This window comes from Juglans microcarpa x Juglans regia, chromosome 3S (genome assembly GCF_004785595.1).
Source record: "Juglans microcarpa x Juglans regia isolate MS1-56 chromosome 3S, Jm3101_v1.0, whole genome shotgun sequence".
Lineage (NCBI taxonomy): Eukaryota > Viridiplantae > Streptophyta > Magnoliopsida > Fagales > Juglandaceae > Juglans > Juglans microcarpa x Juglans regia.
In genome coordinates this window covers 1299045-1321500 of record NC_054599.1, presented here as the reverse complement: position 1 = coordinate 1321500, position 22456 = coordinate 1299045, and the positions used below count along the sequence as shown (strand labels likewise).

General features: G+C 34.5%; 2 protein-coding genes across 2 annotated transcripts in view; both read right to left on the bottom strand.

Moving 5' to 3' along the window:
• The window catches only part of LOC121258454 (cyclic nucleotide-gated ion channel 1-like), a 54857-nt gene extending 37583 nt beyond the window's left edge, over nucleotides 1-17274 (bottom strand). The window contains exon 1 of the mRNA XM_041159961.1: nucleotides 17040-17274. Within this exon, the coding sequence (XP_041015895.1) occupies nucleotides 17040-17159 (120 nt within the window). The 5' untranslated portion in view covers nucleotides 17160-17274. The remainder of the gene's footprint in view (nucleotides 1-17039) is intronic.
• Nucleotides 1-22456, bottom strand: part of LOC121257827 (cyclic nucleotide-gated ion channel 1-like) — a 102738-nt gene that overhangs the window by 40074 nt on the left and 40208 nt on the right. The gene's annotated exons all lie outside the window — the stretch shown is intronic.

Genomic DNA, 22456 nt, shown 5'->3' with positions numbered 1-22456 from the left:
GAGAAACTAGATTGTAGTTGGCATTCCAGGCGTTCAATTTCCCTCTCCAAGCACTGAATATTATTCTTCGCGCTCCCAAAAACCCGAAGGTTCCAATCTTTAAGAACCATTTTTAATTTTTTCAACTTGCCTGCTAAACCAAATAAACCTGCATTCCCTAGTTGCACCTGCCACACATCTCTTACAACATCTTTAAAACCCTCATGAGAGACCCACATCTGTTGAAATTTGAAGGTGGAGGGACCATACCGAGAGCCTGAATTTGACAACACAAAAGACATTGGAGCATGGTTCGAAGTGGAGCGAGATAAGAACGACACAACCGCATCAAGCCATAAAGAAATAGTCGCCATATTTAACAAGCAACAATCTAATTTCGACCAACTACATGCCAACCCCAACTGTCCATTACACCAGATAAATTTACTCCCAACTGACTTCATCTCAGACAGCCCACACGAATCAATAAGTGCATTGAACTCATCCATAGCTACCCTTAACCGAGGCCAACCCCCACATCGCTCTGCATCCTCCCGAATAATGTTAAAATCACCAAGACATAACCATGGGTCATCTTGCATTATATCCTATTGCAGAAACATCCACAACTCCTGATGGCCCATATGGTTGCATTTTGCATAAACCACATAGACAAATAGCAGTCTAGAATCGTACACAATAGAGACTGTGATTTGCTGATCACTTTCATTCATGACCGATACCTATAATCCTTCCTCCTAAAGCAACCATAACTTACCTCTACTATGTTGATTAGAAAAGCAAACATCAAACTTTAAAGAATTTTTAATTTTTCAAAGCTTCAAGCCACAACTCTGCCAACATGACAAAATTCTGTCGTAACTTCTTCACTATTTTACCTAAACTCCTCTATGACGATCGCATCCCATGGATATTCCAAAAGAGAGGTTTGCACGTCATAAATTTAAGCGAGAAGGTTTGCTAGGAACCCGAGTAGAGCTTCTTAAGAAATCTCCACCCCTAATCCTTAACCACATTCGTTTTTTCCGAAGACTCTCCCTCTGAAGGACAGTCCTTTGAACTGCTCAAATGTCCCATAACATCACATTTAGGGTCGAAAACAAACTCTCCATACAAAACCATCGCACGCGATTCCGACATCTCCATAACATCACTTTGAAGCACTTGCACCTTCTCCGAATTACGCCACACAACATCATTAGCCACTACCTCATTGGCAAAGACCACCTACTCAGTAACAATTGGCAATGCACTAGATGGAACAGGCACCTCATCCGACACCAAACAAACCCCCTCTGTCACCACATGGACCAACTGCGCTGGACCTTCCAACACCCCCTCAGAACCATATCCAGATGCAGGGCCTTCGAGAGCCATTGCTACTTCATCTAGTAACACATCCACAAGTTCAACCACGTCTACGGCCTCAACGTCAACAACGTCCACATGCTCAACCACAAGCACATTTACTCCTTAACCACAACCACCTGCCTAGCCATGTCCACAGGTTCAACCACATTTACAGTCTCAACCACCATCCCTGTCTCCTCCATGATAACCTCTCCCTTCTCACCTTCCTCGACTGGTTATTCCACCACCGTAACATTACTGGGACCCCCAAGTTCAAGCACCGACAAAGAACCCTAATCACGTGCACCCATAAATGCCCCACCCGACTGTTTCACAAATTGTTTCAGGCTTTTTGGCATCCAACTCTTCGTCGGTTCCTCCCCCTCCTTCTGTTTCCGAATCACCACCTTCTTGCCTCCATCCTTCCAACAACAGGTCTTAGAGTTATGCCCCTGTATATTACAACGAGGCAGAAGGCAGGAAGATTTTCATATTCTATCTCAACATACAAATTGGATGCCTAGTGAGGATTACCAATCCAGACACCATGTAACGGTTTTTTTTGCCGCATCCATCTCTAAGCACACCCTGGCCCCATCCGTTCTTGTAGCACATCTAGTTACGTTATCCAGACCTAGAAACCTTCCAATCGGCTCGGTAATATTTTCCAAAAATGATTCATGATAAAAGTTCAGAGGTAACCCCGATAAAACCACCCAGACAGGAACCATCGACGGTTCTTTGTCCTTATCAAACCCTGGAAACCAGTGAAATCCTCTATAGGGCACCCCATCAATGTCCGTGGCTTCGCTTGATAATGCCTTCAAGAAATCCAATTCATTAGAGAGACGCACGAAAATGTTACGCGGCCTACGAATGGCAAACACAACAAGTTGCACCTCCAACCCCCAACAACTCTAAATAAAGGAATGAATAGCATCTAAAGTGGGTTGCTGCCTTAAGAATTTTAGGGCGATAGAATACCTGAATGGCTCCGTGGAACAATCAACCTCCTCCTTGGAGAAGATCACACAATACTCTCCATTAATAACCTTTGCAGGACAAAAAGGAACTTCAACCACTGGTAGTGGTTGTGGGGACTAAGCCACCATATTAGCAAAAGACCTTAGCCTACTAGTTGCCGAGTTGGCAAGGCCCCCGGTGGCAGCCATAGCAATCATCAACACACAAACCTAGAAACCCTAGTAGAACCAAAAAAAGAGAATCTGTCCACTCACCCTTATTATTAAACGTTTAAAAAATATCAATACACTTGTAACGCCTCGCTCCCCAATAAAGACATTTTCATAATTTTTGTGGAACCAGTGTGCTACTAAACATGAACTTAAAAAATTTTCTTTTTAACAAAGCGCCAGATGTGAAAGATTTTGAAATTATCCAAGTACCCCTGTATTGTAACGTAGAGGAAATATCTACCAATTCACTCAACAAATTAGTTAGTCGTTAATCATGCAATTATTTAATAATTAAACAATAACATAAAATAAATTACATAACAGCAAGATTGGTATTGAAGGAAAACCCTTTAAAGAACTCATTAAAGGTAAAACCCTACTGGGCAGCCAAACCCAGAAAAGTCAATTTTGTTATTTGAAAATCAATTACAATTAAAACTTAATTACAAAACCTTTGTCAATCGACACTCTTACTTGACTAGACAAATGACCCACTTGCCTTCTACCTCAGTAGCAACCTGAACCTCTGACAATTTTCAAACATTGGCATTTCTCCTGTAACTCTAGTGCTAAAACTTACCAATCAATTCTCCAACATGGAGCATGATCACACTTTTTGGGAGAAACAATATGAAAATTCTCCAACGAATTTTCTCACCAAAATATGTACTTGAAAAGTGCTATTGAAAATATTTAGATTTGAATATCTACAAATCCTAACCAATAGGATCTCTTAAATAAACAATCTTAAAATCAATTCCAATCGTAGTAGGATTCTGCTGACGGAACAAATTTAATAGGAATTTGATCTGTAGTAGGATTCTGCTGACGGGCTCAGTCTGTTAGGACTTTCAGGTGTAGTAGGAATCTGCTGACAAGAGAACTCCGCTGGGAAACAATTATGCTGACACCTGGCGCTGAGTCTTCTTGTCATATATATATTTCATTCAACTGGATAATTTCAGACTTATTGAAACTCGATTTTCCTACTTATAATTTAGTGGATAATTCATAAAACCAATCTGTCGTGAAGACGTCACTTGACGGAATGCTAAAACCTGCGATAACTCTTCACTGCAGTAACAAATTTCAGATCAGACTCTTCTCTGGATAAGTGCAGATTCATTGGGACTTGATTTTTCCAGTTATGACTTATCTAAACAACCTCTAATACCTCTTAGATAAACTTAATATTGCTATAGATAAAATCAATAAATAATTTACATTTATCCAAAATTACCAACTTAATAATAGGATAAACTCCATCATTATATCGCCTAATCACATTCAAACTTATAAACTTAGTCACCTAGTTCTGGCCAAACTTTTACATCTACAATCTCCCCCTTTGGCGGATTAGTAACAAAGTCAACTTGAGGAATGTCTTGCATCTATAATTTCTCCCTTTAGCGGATTGGTGACAAAACGAACTTGATGAATGTAGAGTGTCCCTGAAACAAACACAACTAGTAGACTAAGATCTCGTGAAGAAAATATTAATACAGTAATGAGAAGAAATGACATAGAACACTCTTTGAAATTAGTCTCAACAAAATCAAAGGTTAGACGTAATCTAAACCTACTAAAATAGTGTTCTAGTCATCATCAATAACCTCCCCATCAAGTATATAGTTCTCCCCCTCAATATTTTGCTGCTACCCCTCAAACTCTCCCTTTTTTTTTCCTAGCAATACACTTACTTCACCTACTCATTCAACTCTCCCTCAGCTCGTTCAACTCCCCCTAAACAATACATTTAAATCTCTCCATTTATGTCACTAATCTGACAAGACTCATAAGATAATAAATACCACTTATATGAGCCGAGATAAAGACACTAAAAAAGACATGATGAACAACTCCCATGTGCCTCAACTTTTCATGGATTAAATGTACATGATGTATAAGCATGAATGCAAGTAAAATTATGACAAAATGAATGAAGTAGCTTGGTTGAGACATAAAAACAAACACTTGTAGGGCAGTAGTTTAAAAGCGACAAGAATAATCCCATAACCCACCAAAAATCATCCTCAATACATGCATAATATAGATCCATGTAATCATATGTGTAAATGTCTACTCAACTCAACCAAAATCCAAGTTCCAACTTCACATAACTAAAATCAACAACCGAATTTCCATAAATATGCGCCGAACCCTAGACTTTGAGAAGGAGAAGGACTTGATTGAAATAGAAACCTTACTGTGATGAAGAAATGTAGATTAGAAGTATTTGTTTTGTGTCTTAATCAAGAGAAGCACAAAACTGATAAGTGTGAAGTGGGATAGGAGTAGGCCTTGAGAATGGAGAGTGCCATGCATCTAGGTGAGTTCTCGCAAGTGAAAACAAAATAATATCGAGGATAAGTTCTAGGCATGTACTCGTGTGGGGCTAAAACACTTAAGTCACTTAAGTGACTATTGTCGTGCATGGGTTACTCGATAGAGTCCCCCTGAGACTTAGAAGCAAAACAAAGACCTACGATTGGGACTTATGTAGGAAATGTAAAAAACTCTACGAACACTGACCCATACCTGAATATATTTTATATTTTCATATTTATTTTATATAAACCAAGATAAATAAATAATAATAATAATAAGTTTTAACAAAATTTTTCTTTTATATATATAAGCAACGGGGTAAGTAACATGTCTAGATGCATCTTAGTTCAAAACATAGTATCACTCACAAAAAAAATTCAATAGAGTACACCATCTTATTTGCAACAATCACCATGGATGTTCACACCTGATAAGATCATCAATGTCAAAGTTTATGTGAGTGTGTGAGTGAGCAAACTTATATAGAAAAGTAACTCTTTATTTCTTTTTCTTTTCAATATATTTTTTATAATATTATTCATGAGCATTTTTTTTTCCTACAGATGCTCCTAAGAGATTGTCACATATCTCAAAAGTCAAATGTTATGCTAGGGCCTGGATACATTAGTATATCCTCCAAACACTATTTTGCACAACCCTTTCATGTCCATTTTTGTTACTCACCTTTTTCTACAATGATTTGAGCCACGATTCTTTCTACAAGGACTTTAAGGGATAGATCTGTGCATGATGTTTATCTTTTTTCGCAATGATATAACACCGACTTTTTTTGTATAGATCAACTATTTGTGTTTGGTAATGTAAGATCCCTTTATTATTGTACTAGGTTCAACTAGCATTAGTCAATTCAAGGCATAGACTCCCTTTCTGGTGAGCATCTCAATGATAAATATGAAACTTTGTTATAAGGTGCATACACATAAGTTTCTCATGGTGCTTTGTAAATAAATTTTTTCAAGATGACCCAAAGGGTTAGTGTGCACAAGGAGAACTACACAAAGTAGAGAGTTGTATAAGTTCAAAAATTTATTTTGTGAGAATACATATACTCAAAACTTTGACATATCAAGCATGCACTTCCCCAAAAAAATTAAAAACAAACCAGAAATTTTTTTTATATTATTTCTCTTATTAAAAACTGAAAACAGAAACATAAATTAAAAACAGAAAAATAATGTGCATGTCCTAAACTAATAAAATGAAATGAAATGCAAGGAATGCAAGAACATGCAAGTGGTCCTGTCAATTAATGTGACACGACATCTTTCTTGACCACCCACTTTGCTTTAAATTTTGGCCTATTCTTTTCATCAACACCACTTTGTATGATCTTTTCTTTATTTTGAAAGTAAAATTTTGCTAGTTCACCAAGCTTTAAAATTATGAAGGTGATTTGTTGACTCATCTCATCAACTTTATTTTCTTGAGACTTTCCCTTTCTTTTTAACTTTCTTTCATCTCCATTTTTCTTCACTTTATTTAAGTTAAAGCAATATGATCTTATATGACCAAAAATACCATAATGATAACAAGTAGGAATAAACCTACCTTTGGACTTACTTTGGTCGGGCTTCTTTGTCATTGATCAATCGTGTGAGGCTTTTGGAACATAAGTTTTAGACACGGCTTTCTTTGGAACTTCCTCATCTCGACTTCCTTTTATAAAAATGATACATTTTGATGAAGTGGTAGCGGATAACGAGGCTTTAAGTTCCATACCTTGGAAAGTCATGTACCCCAAACCCGTGTGATCACAACTAGATTTTTGACAACTCAACATCTCATCTAATTTCTGAGTAACAGTTTTTGTTGGCACTCTTGAGAACACTTCAATTCTTTGTCTAGTGCATCCTTTAAAGCCTTCAATCTTGATTTCTCAACTTCAGAATTTTTCAGCATCTCGGAATGGTTATTCTTTTTTTTCTCCACAACTGTAAGTTTATTGTACAATTTATTGTTGACTTTTCTCAACTTGACCACTTATTCACATAAATCATTATAAGCTTCATGTATACTCAACTCATAGTCAGCATCAACAATAGCTATATCCAAGTCACTATCATCAAATTCACTTTCAGATTTTGTATACACAATATCAAAAGAATTATTAACAATAGTAGAAAAATTCACAAAAAAATTTTCATCATCAGATGATGAATTTGGACTTTCAGATTCAGAATTGTCACTAAGTGTGACATTTAGTGCTTTTCATTTTTGTTTCATAAAGTTTGGACATTCAATTCTTATATGACCATAACCTGAACATTTATAGCACTTCACTTTATCTTTTTGCTCAGATTTTTCTTTATTCCAATTTTCAGAATATTTTTTCTTTGTAGGAAATTCCTTACATTGTTTTTGCTTTCGATTAGCTTTCTTGTTAAACAAGAATTTTCTGAATTTCCTTGCAATGAGATCTATATCCTCATCGTTCAAACTTTCTTTATCAGAAAAATCATCTTGATCATCTTTTACTGTTTTTAAAGCAATGGACTTATCTTTTCTTATTTGAGAAAGAGATGACTCGTATGTTTGTAAATAGTTGACCAATTCTTCAACTTTAATACTATCCAAATCATTGCTTTCTTCTACGGCTATAACTTTTGGGCGAAATCTTTCAAGCAAGGACCTTAAAATCTTTCTCATGACCCTTGAATCCTCCATCCTCTCGCCGAGATTAAACCTGGAATTAAAAATATCATTAAGTCTAGCATAAAAATCATTAAAGCTCTCATCTTCTAGCATTTTCATCTCCTCAAATTTAGAGGTTAACAACTGTAATTTTAAATTGTTTACAATTCTTGTGTCTTTATGTGTAACCGCCAAAATATCTCATGCTTCTTTAACAATTTCACACATTGGGTTCCTTTTAAATTCATCGAGAGATACGACCATGGAGATAGCATTAAGTCCTTTGCTATTTGAATTAGAGTTGGTGATCTCATCCCTTATTCAAGCATCAATAGTTGTGTCGGGTTTAGTCCACCCTCGGTTAACTGTACACCACACATGTTCATCCAAAGACTTAAGGAAAGCCCTCATACGAACTTTCCAATATACATAGTTTTTCCCATCAAAGTATGGTGGAACATATAACGATGACGACATGATCTATAAGGAGATACGGATCACACTCGAATGAGTGAACCATGCTTTGCTGCCAACTGAAATTACCCAAGTACCTTGTATTGTAACACAACAGAAATATCTATCAATTCACTCAACAAATTGGTTAGTCATTAATCATGTAATTATTTAATAATTAATAAATAATATAAAATAAATTGCATAACACCAAGATTGGTATCAAAGGGAAACCCTTTAAAGAATTCTTTAAAGGTAAAACCCTACTGAGCAGCCAAACTTAGAAAAGTCAATTTGTTATTTGAAAATCAATTACAAGTAAAGTTCAATTACAAAACATTTGTCAATCGATACTCTTACTTGACCAGACAAATGACCTATTTGTCTTCTACCGCAGTAGCAGCCAGAACATCTAACAATTTTTAAACATTGACTTTTCTCTTGGAACTCCAGTGGCTGAAACTCGACCAATCAATTCTCCAACATGGAGCATGATCACACTTTTTGAGAGAAACAATATGAAAATTCTCTAAAATATGCATTTGAAAAGTGCTCTAGAAAATATTTAGATTTGAATCTCTATAAATCCTAACCAATAGGATTCCTTAAATAAACAATCCAAAAATCAATTCCAATTGCAGTAAGATTCTACTGATGGAACAAATCTAATAGGAATTTGATTTGTAGTAGGATTCTGCTGACAGGCTCAGTCTGTTAGGACTTTCAGGTGTAGTAGGAATCTAGTAACAAGAGAACTATGCTAGGAAACAATTTTGCTGACACCTGGCGTTGAGTCTTCTTATCAGATATATATTTCATTCGACTAGATAATTTCAGACTCAATAAAACTTGATTTTCCTACTTATAATTTGGTGGATAATTCATAAAACCAACCTGTCGTAAAGACATCTCTTGATGGAATGCTGAAACCCACAATAACTCTTCACTGCAGCAACAGATTTCAGATCGGCCTCTTCTCTGGATAAGTGCAGATTCATTGGGACTCGATTTTCCCCTTTATGACTTATCTAAATAAACTCTAATACCTCTTAGATAAACTTAATATTGTTATAGATAAAGTCAATAAATAATTTACATTCATCCAAAATTATCAACTTAATGATAAAATAAACTCTATCATTTTAGTCACTTAATCCTATACAAACTTATCAACTTAGTCACCTAGTCCTAGCCAAACTTTTACATCTACAGATTCCATAAATAAAACAAACTTTAATAAATACTTAAAAATCCAAAATAGAGTTTACGGAAGCATTTATTTAAAAAAAAACATGAAAGTCTCATGTGCTTATCAAAATAATTTATTTAAACTTTAAACCATAAAACTAATCATAGCATAATCTGTCTAGGCCTCTGTCTCGCCTCTCGGGGTCAAGTCCTGTTATGCAGTCTCATCTTCATAAATGTCATCACCTGGGGTGTATAAAACATAAAAACATATAAAAATTAGTCGAATACTTAATAAGCAACACATCATATAGTAAATATAATAAACATAAGAATTCTTGAAAAACATGCATACTCATAAATACATATGTAAATAACATGAACATGAGCATGAACTTATATTTCACTTATCATAGATCGATACCTACTGTTGATCCCCGTAAGCTAGGGTTAGCGAATCTAAGTAGGTTCCGATTCTGTCTGTGGCTGCGGGTTGTGGAATCCATACATAAGGAAGATATACTGGGTGCACTACCAACATGTACGACCTAACAATGCAATATGCCCATAACATAAATACCATCTTTATATCATAACATAGGCCGTTACATATCTTATAATTCATACTTCATCATAATCATACTTGCATACTTGTTATATCCTATCATAGATTTCAGAAGAAATCGCATACATACTTGTCATATCATATCATAGATTTCAAATGAAATCGCATTATTTCATAATTGTTGTGATACATGTTTCCTTACATAAAATCATGATTTTTCATAAATATTTTGATGCATAAATCTTCACATAAAATTATGCATGGCTTTTCATAAATATTTTAATGTATAACTCTCATATACAATCATGTCTTTTTATAAATCCTTTGATGCATAACTCTTTTTATAAAATCATAAATTTTTATAAATAATTTAATGCGTAAACCTTCACATAAAATCATGAATTTTTTTGATTTTATCATGAATTGGGTACATAAAAAGAGGCTTCAAATGGAGGGCATACATGCATAATATTTTTATAAAAAACATGTCATTTACCGTACATACATGCAAGGGTATGATCATGCTACTTACCTTGCAGCACTAATCCACTATTTTTGACTCATAATCGGTCACCTATACAATAAGCGTGTAATTTCTATAAATTCATCGACATATAACTTATATTCATTTACCCTAATTTTAATTTAATACCAGTCTATTTAAGAAACAGGCCTATCCCACTTAAAGTAATATAACCGTTGCTAAAATATTATCAAGCCCAAAATGATTTAGAACTGGAATACAGCCTTATAACATACATGTTTATCTTCATGATAATTAAAAAATAACTCAACTCTAATTAAGATCCTAATACGCCTACTTAGGCTTATTACATTACAAGCTGAGCTCAAAGGCAAAATTGTCATATTGTTACCTACATGGTTTCTTTCGTTTGGAGCCATGCAAATACGTAGAGGGACAGCGTCACAACAGGGCTTACCGAGAGCTAGGCGTGAGGCTAGGTTGCACTGGACGGTGGCAAGCACGGTGGCGACTCCGGCGAGCTGGCTCACTGAGAAAGAGAAAGAGATAAGCGAGAGAGAGAGAGAGAATGGAGAGTGAGAGGGACGAGATGAACGAGAGGGAGAGGACATGGCGTGAGGGAAAGGACTTACGTATGGTGGTCCGGGGCGTAGTGTAGCCAAGTTGTGGTCGTGTGGTGTGGATGTTTCCGGTGAGGAGCGACGACTAACCAGGTGGAAACTTGGCTCTACAGTGGGATCTGAAAATGCTCTATTTTGATGGAGCAAAAACAAAGGTCCTTCGGCGTTGGTGAGGCTAAGTTTTTGTGTTGGACGACTGAGGAGTATGGGTCAACAAACAGGGTTGGCGGCTTGTGGTGGCGTTGCCGTGTGAGTGGGTGGTAGTGGTTTATGGAAGGAAGCCAAGTTTTCTGCTTTACATGTTATTGGGCAGTGCTATTGCACGGGTTTCTGTCACACAGGTGGTTTTGTTGTTTGTTGTAAGCTATGACAATGGGGGAAAGGTGTGGGTTGTTGGGTTCGACAATGGCGGTTCTTGGTGCCGTGTGTGTCCTGTGCAGTGTCCTCGTGGTTGAGCTACAGTGAGAGTGGGTTGTGAAAGCAAAGGGTGTTGTGCGTGAGTGAGGTTCAACTTCTCCAGATCTGTTTATGTGTATCTCTGGGAGTCTAGGATGAGTTTTATAGATGAGAGGGAGATATCGTGAGTGATATGGAGATTGGATAAGTTGGAGTTGGGAGTTGGTTTTGATCTGAGAATCTTATTCAACCTCGGAATCCAACAATATAGGAATACATGCACAAAATAGGGAAAGAAATTCAAAAAAAAATATAAACACTATCTAGAAACCTATCTTAAAATATATCTCAATTTAATAAAATAAAAAAATTTAATTCTACTTTATCCATAAAAATATTAATTGAAAAACTAACGTAATAGTATCGGGTCGTTACAACACTAATAATCACTTCATTAACTATTAAATATATGAAATGTCAAAATGAGTAGGCAAAGTAGCATTTTTCAAAGTGAAAATATGCTAATATGTCTTAGCTGTGATGCGGCTGCTTTGGTTGATCTATACATTGAAGCTGCTGTACGTAATTGTTAGCTTGTCTCAAAATCCTCAAAACATCCAATAAATAAAAAAATAAAAAAATTATTATCAGTCACTATTCATCATTAATCCACACCTCATATCCAATAAAAAATATCCTATATCCTATGAAAAATACTCACACGTTCTATGAAAAAATTATGTGTTGGATGTAAGAGTTGATAGATACTGATGCATAGTAAATCCCATAAAAAAAAAAAAATACAATAACAATATACATTTCTCAAGGATAAATATAATTAGCACCTTTAGACTGATCAGGAATTTTCTATTTTGCACCAAAAATTAAAACTACCAAAGTTAACATATAGCAGTACCATCACGAATATCCGACTTTTTCATGGATAATGGTACTGCAGAATATTAAAATACAACAACCAATAGTGTGAGCCTACCTTTTCCTTTCTCAAATAGATAATGTGCAACAATATTATCGTTCCAATTATTATTACACAATTATTTATTTATAGTTTACTATGATCTTATAATAACCACTCAATATTAAAATCAAGCGACTGCAATTTATCCAATGACATTAAAAAAAAAAAAAAAAAAAGTGTTGTATAATTTAATCCGCAACATGGTACAAGTCCTCTTAAACAATCTATTTATTGTATTTCAACAAAGAGCAAGAGCATTTGATAACACTAGATTAATTATTAAGTGGTACAGTTATCTAAACTTGGGGAGCTGTTTGTAGCAGTTGCCTTAGCCAACAGCATGGGCAGACTCGATCGGTAGCCTCATTCAAGTACTTTATGAGGATGGATGGCGTGGCGGCGCCATGCTGCTTGGATGGATGAAGCTGCAAAATGTTTCAACTGTTCCGAGTTAGATTGGGCGATCATGTTTTTGAACTTGCTAAATTTCCACCAGCATTGAGACATCATATCCTTGAGGCCGCTAGCAATAAGACAAAACCCTTCAACTTTTGTATGACATTTGAGAGTCCTTGTGGATAAGGGAAGGTCGGATAGTCCGGGGGATTCCAGTACCCACTCTACAAGATGTGTTCCAATGAGGTCACCTGTCTTAAGACAATTTTATTGCCATGATTACTCGTATACATCCACGCAATTCCTTTCACCATGAAGATCAATGCATCCAATGGTTCTCCCTCTCGAACAATGTAGCTGCTTTGATTGTAGTGCACTTGCTTGAGAAACTTACAAGTGATCTCAGACAACAATTCTTCACTTTCGTTTTCCAATAAGGGCACCTGCGTATTCACAAACAATAGAGCAAAATTAGACTTCATGCAAAATTGAGCAACCATGATTATAATCTTTAATTGATGTCACACATTTAAGTGATAATTTATAAGTCAACGACTTACATGAAAGATGAATTAAGTATGACATAACAGTAGTTAGTGTGATTGAGGATGGATGTCAGACAAATGTCGTTATAATGACATTTCTCTTAATGTAGCAACTAACTCGTAAATAAATCACTATATTGATCTTACTATAGATTCGATTAATTTTGTAGCATTTTTATGGAAAAATAATTGAAATTTAGTGGTGGGTGGGGGAAGTAGGGATCGAGACTTAGGATGCGTTTAGTTACCAAACTCACTTTAACTCATCTCAATTCATCATTACAACTTTTTCAAATCTCAATACAAAATATAATAAAAAATTTAACTTTTTTAAATTTTAAAATAATAATAATATTAAAAAATAATATTCTAACAATATTTTATCATTACAATTCAACTCAACTCAACTCATTTTAATATTCACACACACCCTTACTCTCCTTAGCAGAGGCCCTTACTCTCCTTAGCAGAGGCCCTTACTCTCCTTAACAGAGGTAAGCAGAGATGGAGCTTAATCAATCTTTTATGTGTTGTGGGAAGATGAGAGAATGGGTTTTCTGTATCAATAACATTGCTTTGATCTTCCAGTATTGATGTCACGTAGTGATGATTATGCCTTTTAACTGGTCAGGGAGTCCGGTTGTGCTTATCCAACGCTGGATGCTACGTAATTTAGTTCTCTTGATGTTTGCGTCCTTCTCCAATTTGTTTGATGTCTCCAACTGCTTAATCTCGTCCAACTTGTTAGATGTGTCCCACTCCATGTACATCTGTCACATCACAATTATGTTGATCAGTTTTTAAGATTGTTACTCATAAATTACATCACAGTCATAAAAGTTATCAATTGTCACATTATATTCATAAAAAATACCTATTTATAAATTGTCATTATATTCTTAGAGCCCTATAATTAACTAGCCATTGTTTACTTAATAATATAGCCAAAGATATGAATTTTATTACTCGCTAAATGTTTAAGGCTTCGTTTAGATGTTTAATTACTCTCAATTTATCTTAATTTATTATTACAATTTTTTTAAATTTTAACATAAAATATAATAAATAATTTAACTTTTTTAAATTCTAAAATAATAATAATATTAAAAAATAATATTCTAACAATATTTTATAATCTCAATTCAACTCATTTCAACATTCAAACACAACCTAAATCTCAAATTAGCTAACCAATGGCTATGACCGGTTGGCACAAGACTCGAATCTCCGAATTAATGGAGATCATGCGTTCGAACCCTTCCTCCCAATATGTCAAAAAAATAAAGTCAAATTGACTATGACTTGATTGTACTTTTAAATTTCATCCAATTTAATTAGTTGGGAGTAAAACGTCGATCTTAATATTAGTACAAGGTTTTCCTCCAAATTGGATTGGAAATAAGTAAGAATCCCACAACCTAATTATATATATACAAATATAAAAATAATATAACAAAAATATATATCATAGATAAACCATCCTGGCCTAACACGTAATTTGAAGACAAACCATGGTACTTGTCCCAAAGATTCATGGGAATTTAATCATTCAATTTATAGGTCAGCAGACGCTTTTAATAAGTAGACCACCTAATATAGAATATTTAATTAAATAAGTGAGAATTCAAATTAAGGACCTCTAACCATATATGTTTATATAAAAATATCACCACTTTCTCAAAAAAGTTTGAGCTGTTACGAATTGAGTAGATGAAAATAATTAAAGTTCAACCATATTCATATATACACATAATTATGGAAATAATAAGATCCCAGCTTAAAAAACATTAACAAAAGAAGAAGATGATGATCAGCACCAACCTGCAAATTTGCGTTCAAGTATATTAAAAACAGAAGCAAGCCAAAGACTGACATTAAAATTGTGAAGCAGTTTCCCAATAGTAAGAACTTGTTCCAAGGTTTTGACCAAATTAACTGCCAGAAAATAATCAGAAAACATTAATATATATATAAATATAATATGCTCAAAATGAATACCAATTTATAACGTCTTTTTACCTTCAAGTTATTATCTTTAATTTGTTGAAAATAATATTGTGCTAGCTGAATTACTACTTTGACAATATTTAAACTATAATTTTTAATCAAATATCACTTTCATTTGATTTTAATCATTGAAATAAGTAAAGAATAAAAAAAGGTATCATGTCTATGGCATAATTTTAATGGATGATTGGATATTACAAAGAGGTGATCATCATGCACATCTTAGTATTTTTGGTAGTACGATTTAGTTATGTCTAAAAGTGGTACTTTCAATTAGGTCTGCAACCCGAGCAACCCGGGCTATGTTTTGGCCAAACTCGACCCGGCCTGTTTTTCAGAACAATGCAATCCGACCCGACAAGAGTCGGGTTGACCCGTTTCTTCTCAAAGTCTGAAGGAACGGCCTGTCAATTTCATAAAATTTATTTTTAGAAAGAGAAATTACTTTTAAATTCAATCGTGTACATGGCCGAAGGGGCGTGTGGGTCGACCTTGTTAGAGCATATTGGCAACACAACATTGAAAGTAGCCTTGGGATTTGCACTTCTGTAGCAACTTAGCTCCATAAATTCTACATGCAAGCTATGGTGAAGGTTAGGTTGGATGAGGTGGTGAAGAATACAATTTCTTTGACTTCTACAGCTCGCGCTGACGAATTACAAGCATTGATTCATTGAAAAAGAGTGACAGAAAATCCAATAAAAAAAACCCACATGAAATCTTCCTTCATCTCGGCGAGTTGAGTTTTGATAGCAAGGTATTTTAATTTTCTGACATCTGTTTGGTTGTTGGGAAAATCAAGAAAAGGAAAAGAAATTGAATTCTTTCTTTAGTTGTCTTGATTGCTTGCGGTTTTGGGACTTTGCTCCTGATTAGTGGGGGTTAGTTTTAGAGTTGTGCAAAAAGAAGAAGAATAAATATGAAGAAGAATCGTGTGAGAGAAAATAAATAGTTGGATCATTCCGACGTTTAGCGGGTTCGACCCGTAAACAATTTCAAACCGTGTTTTTTAGACGGGTCGGGTCAAATATATCGGGCAGGCCAGGTTCTACGATTTTTTGCACAGCCCTACTTTCAATATATTATGTTTGATTACATTGTAAAATGGGTAAGGAAGTTTAAAAGGAACAAAATGCATGTATGATTATGTATCTCATAATAATAATAATAAAATAAAAAAGTGTAACATGCACGAACCTCCAATTTCACAGGCCCCAACAAAAATAGAAGATGGTCTTTTGCGGAAAATCTATGGACTCCAGAATACCAGATTGACGGGCTTCTTGGAATATTCCAAAATCAAAGAGAGTGGTATTTGGTAATTTTTCTAAAGACCAAAAATTATTAAAAAATGTGATATGGCTAAAACCATGACGACAGTTAAAAGAAGTCTGGTTACATCCGGTATCATGCTTACAGGCCACGTGCCAGCACGCGGTCTCTCGTTCGATGGAGGTGAAGTACCAAAAAGCACCCAGTATCTTACCATGATCAAAGATAAATATTTCATCCCCAACTAATTAATTATAAATTAGTAGAGATAATAATAAATGATGAAAACATACGTACATGACTGGCAACGAGATACAGAAACAGATGGAATCCAATTATCATCACGAGCAGTTGGTTGGATACTTTTAGGTAGGTTGATAGTCATGTTGACTATTTTCCACAATCTGTAGATACGAAAAAGTCTTGGCACATATTGCAACAGAACAGCTGCATTTAGGAATTTCGAACCCCTCATTTCAGAAAATATAATTGGCACTAGAACGTGTTAATCATGTTCATAAATATAATTATAGGAGGAGATCAATGGAATAATGTTTTTGTAACAATCCTGCATTCTTAAGAATATAATAATGTTTTTGTGATAATACCTGAGGGACTGGAAGAATGCTGAGAATGTTAATTACGTAGTCTGACCTCGAGTAACGGTCATCGAGCAACCAGGTCCCCAATAGCAACAAAATCCAGGAACGATGGCACACAAATAGCATTGATTTTTAAAGTGTTATCTAAAGCAATGCATTTGGTAGCCTCGTTGATGACAGGAAGATAAAAGAACAAAGGGTCCACTACTACTGCAACTACACACACCACTAAAAACGCCACATCCCAATGGAAGTAGTGGAAACATCTCATTTTCGAAAATTTTTTCATCAAACGTTGATTGACTTGCCCAATTGCCAATTTTATTATTTTCTTTTGCTCTGAACCAATACCATCATTCTTGGGACCTTGCCTCTCAACATCCTCTTCCCTGATCAGCACAACATACGTATATATATATATATAGTGACCAAAAAATATTAATAGATCAGGTAAATAAATAACTATTATTATTCATCATGATCATTTTAACTATTTTCTAATATGAAAAATAGACTTTATTTATTCATGAAAGTGAAGTTACTATTGTAACTGATACATACAGAAAAAAATTCAGATTACAAGTCAACTATTCATGGTGGAGCTCTACCAGTATACAAATCTTAACTTCTAAAATTCTCTACAGATAAACTGTCTGAGAGACCACACTCAGTTTAAAATAGAGATTTTCAACATAACCTTCTAGAGGAGGATAGGACTTTCACTCTATGGATAAAATATCCGAGAGATTATTTTTTTTATTATTAACCAAAAAACAAAAATGACAGAAAACGTAAATAATGCATGATGGGAAAATAACGAAATTTCTTTTTTTCTTTTTTGTTTTTTTATCATTTTAACTATTATTACTTCATTTCCGATGTGTTATTAAATCGTGAGTATAAATTATTTACCAACTTTTTTATTTATCTATTATTTGATTAGAAGATAATAAGATAAACAGCATTTTTAAGATTGAAGAAGAAGATGCTCACCTTACTCGCCGGCCACTTCCTCCAGAATCCCAACGATGACTCATAACTACATCCAACAATGCGGATTTATGGAGTAGAAAATGAACCTGCGCTTAAAGTTGGAGCTAGCGAGGAAACAAGACGAGGATTTAGATTAAAGCACGAATAAGTAACAGAAAGTAGTGCCTTAGATGCTGCATCTTAGGAGTGATCGAGCTGCATTAATATTGAAGACGCAGAAGCTAGCAAGTGGTGAACAGTGGTCATATGTCTTTATCTTCTGACGAATATATAGATAATATTGAGTGAAGCATTAATGGCATTAGTCCATCTGGCCCTGTACTCGAGTCTGACAAATATAAAGTCGTTCGTAAAAAGCCGTAAAAACTAATTAATTACTCCCAACTCCACTCGGCCAGCTAAACGCGCGTCTGACTATAACATAGGAAAATTCAAACTTACACACTTTCCCAGCAAATCAAAATGACTGAAAAATGCAATTAACTTGCTAATTTAATAGGCCCCGTTTGAACGAATTACTCTAACCTATATGCTAATTTACCAAACCTTCAAGAAAGAATATACAGGGAGATTGAGATTCCACGTGACAATATAGTGACAGCACAAGATATGAATCTTTTTGAGCTACAGTTTCTAAACTTTTTGGTTTGCAGGTTGGTTTCAAATATCGGATTCGGAATCATGACAATTCTAAATCGATTATTTTGATTCTGATAAAAGGTACTAAAACTCATATATAATACAATTCAGGCATTTAATATTTTAAGGGTGAACACAAAACACAGCAAAATATTTTCTACTCTAATTTTTCTTTTTCTTTTCTTTTTCTTCTTCTTTCTCTCCACACCACAGATACGGCACAACCTACTTATAAGAAAAAAACCTTATCATTTGAAAATTACTAAAATGCCACTCAAGTTGCCACATGCCATTCCCTCACAAGAAAGGATCCACCCAAGACATCTCTCCCTCCCGACTATGTGAGGGGTTCCACCATACCTACTTTTCTTCTACATACTTCAAGTTCATAGGCAATATTTTTGTCATTAACTCACTCTCATTAGTATGGATTTTCTCAATATGTAATAACTTCATCTCCAATGCATTACGAATATAATAATATCTCATATTAATATGCTTAGATCTTGAATGAAGGGTTGAGTTCTTACGAAAATAAAGCTCAATCGCAATTTACTTCGGGCGCGCGCTTATACACATATTTTGTTAATTCATTCCCTATAGGCTTGTATTTATTATCTTATATTTTCTCATTCAAGTATCTTTTATTCTTGAGACACATATTCTCATTTTCATCCTTATTTTTTATGTTTTTTTTTTTCATGTTATCTATGGTAACATGGTTATTAACATATTGTAAAATGCATCTTGGACACTTTGTACCTTGGAGGGACTATTTGTATTAGATTTTTCATTCTTATAGTACTCAAATTAGTTGCAATAGTTTTAGAATAATTTATGATATTTTTGAATTTTTATTTATAAACTTTATTTAGGAATTGAGATTATTTTTGATTAATTTGTAATAACCTAGATATAAACTTTATTTATTTTTAGTTTGAAAGCATGTCCTTTTTTTTTTTTTTTTAATTTTATAAGGGCTAAAAGTCATTTATGGGCCCATAGTGTTGTAAACAGCCCCTAGATTAGATTATTGGCTTCAAAAAAGGGTTTTGAGCTCAATAAAGGCCCACCGGTGGCAAAACGGCCATGGGTTAATAGGGCTGAAAATTGATAGTTTTTTAAGAGGTTAGTGCCGATTGAAATTGGCTGACAGGGAGAGAGAGAACCTCCAAAATCTTACGATTGATACCGATCGGTTCAGCGATTGCTAACCCATCTTCAAATTCACATAAGAATTTCAAAACAAATAAACTCGAAATTCACAATAAAATCACAAATTCATAACAAAACATCAAGAGGAGAGGTGAACGAGAGAGATTCAAAGAGAACGAGAGAGGTGAACCGTGAACGACATAGAGCTTGGAGAGACGTTTCAGAAAGGAGAGATGAGAGATCTCGGAGAGATGAGGGACAAGCGGAGAATGAGAGATCTCGGAGAGATAATTTATTTGTTCTTCTGTTTATAATTAAGTAGCTTACAAAAATGAAATTCATGAATTGTTGAGCCTTCTGGATTACATTGGTTGTTATGGCCCTTATGATCCGCCCGACCTGATCATTCGCACATTTGAGATGCGGCTGCTAATTTATTTGCTTCTATTCATTGAAGCTGTACTTAATTCTAATTAGGTTGCATGCAAAGAACTCAAAAGTGTATACCATTTCTCGAAATGATAAATATAATAAGTGTATACCATTTCTCGAAATGATAAATATAACTTGCACCCTTAGACCATCAGAGATTTTGTGTTTTGAGCCAAAAATTAAAACTACCAAAACTAACATATCGATCGCACCATGATAATCAAGATCCGACCATCAACATTCATCATGTGCTATATAACTCTTTTTCATCTATGTTAACAAATATATTATAATTGGATAATGGTTCAAAGTATAAAAATAAAACATCCACTACATAATACAAGCCCTCTTAAACAAACTATATGTTTTCTTTCGATAAATAACAAGAGCATCTGCTAAAACTAGATTAACTATTAAAAGATATTGTTATCTAAATTATTTGGGGAGATGCCGGCGGCAATACTGGCCTTAGCCAATTGCATAGCAGACTTGGTATCCTTATTCAAGTACGTTCTTGTTTAGGATGAATGGTGTGGTAGCGCCACGCTGCTTGGATGGATGAAGCTGCAAAATGTTTCAGCTGTTCCGAGTCAAACTGTGTGATGTTTTTAAACTCGCTAAATTTCCACCAGCATCGAGACATCATATCTTTGAGGTCTCCAGCCATAAGACAAAAGGCTTCAACTTTTGTATGACATTTGAGAGTCCTTGTTGATAAGGGAGGGTTGGATTGTCTGGGAGATTCCAGCACCCATTCTACAAGTTGATCATGTTCTCTAATGAGGTCACATTTGATCTCAAGACACTTAGTTTGATCGCCATGATTACTTGTACACGTACACACAATTCCTTTGACTACGAAAATCATTGCATTTAGTGGTTTTCTCTCTCGAACAATGAAGCTATTCTGATTGTACTGCACTTGCTTGAGATACTTATAGGTGATCTCAGACAACAACTCATTACTTTCGTTTTCAAATATTGGCACCTGCATGTTCACAAACAATTGACAAGATTAATTAATGAGATAATGTATACCAACTTCTACGAGATGGACATCGGTGCATGCATAGTACTCTTTTCAAATGAATCAAGTCAAACATGAGGTCAATGCTAAAATAGATTTCATGCAAAATTGAGCAACCCTACTTATCATGTGGTACGCTTAACTAGGGGATGTTTATAAGTAGTTTTCATCTAATTACATCTCATCTCATTTCCTTTTCAAACATCACTCAAATACAAATAATAATTTCAAACTAATCATTACAATTTTTTCAAACTTTCAAACAAAAAATAAAAAATAATTGAACTTTTTCAAATCTTAAAACAAAAATAATATTAAAAAATAATATTCTTATAATAATATTTTAACTTTATAATATTTTTTATTCAACTTTTTCTCTCTTATTTCCCAAAACATTAATCAAACTATTTCTATATTATTCACAAACCATCTTACTACTATTTAGAAAATTCTCATCTCATCTCACTCCCCAAGCATCCCCTAAGTGTTTTAATTGAAAAATCAATTAAAGTATTTCATAAAAATAGTTGGCCTCATTTGGTTACACATATGAGATGGGAAATCTGTGAATGATAATGAGACAATTTGTGAATAGTAGTAAAATATGATTTAAGTTAAGATTTTTATGAGAGTTTGAGAAAGGAGAGAAAAAAAAGTTGAAAAGAAAATTATAAAGTTAAAAGAGGGTTAGAATATAATTTTTGTTTTAGGATTTGAAAAAGTTGAATTAGTTTTTGTGTTTTGTTTGAAAATTTAAGAAATTTGTAATGATTAGATAATGATTAGATGAAAAAGTTGAAAATTTAAAATTTAAAATTAAAAAATATTTGTATTTAAATGGTGTTTGAATATTATGATGAGTTAAAATAAAGTTGTAACTAATGAAACGGCCCCTACCTTTTTTACGAAAAAATAACTGAAATTCTCACTTGAATGATTTGTTTGATCAAGTATAAAAAGACGGGGGGATCGAAACTTACTGTCCTTAGCAGGGGCAAGCAGAGATGGAGCTTAATCAATGTTCCAAGTGGTGTGGGAAGATGAGGGAGTGGATTCTCTGTATCAATATGTTTCTTTTCATCTTCCAGTATTGGTCTCACATGGCTCATGATTCCGTGTTTTAACTCGTCAGGGAGCCCAATTGTGCTTGCCCAACCCACGATGCTACGTAATTTAT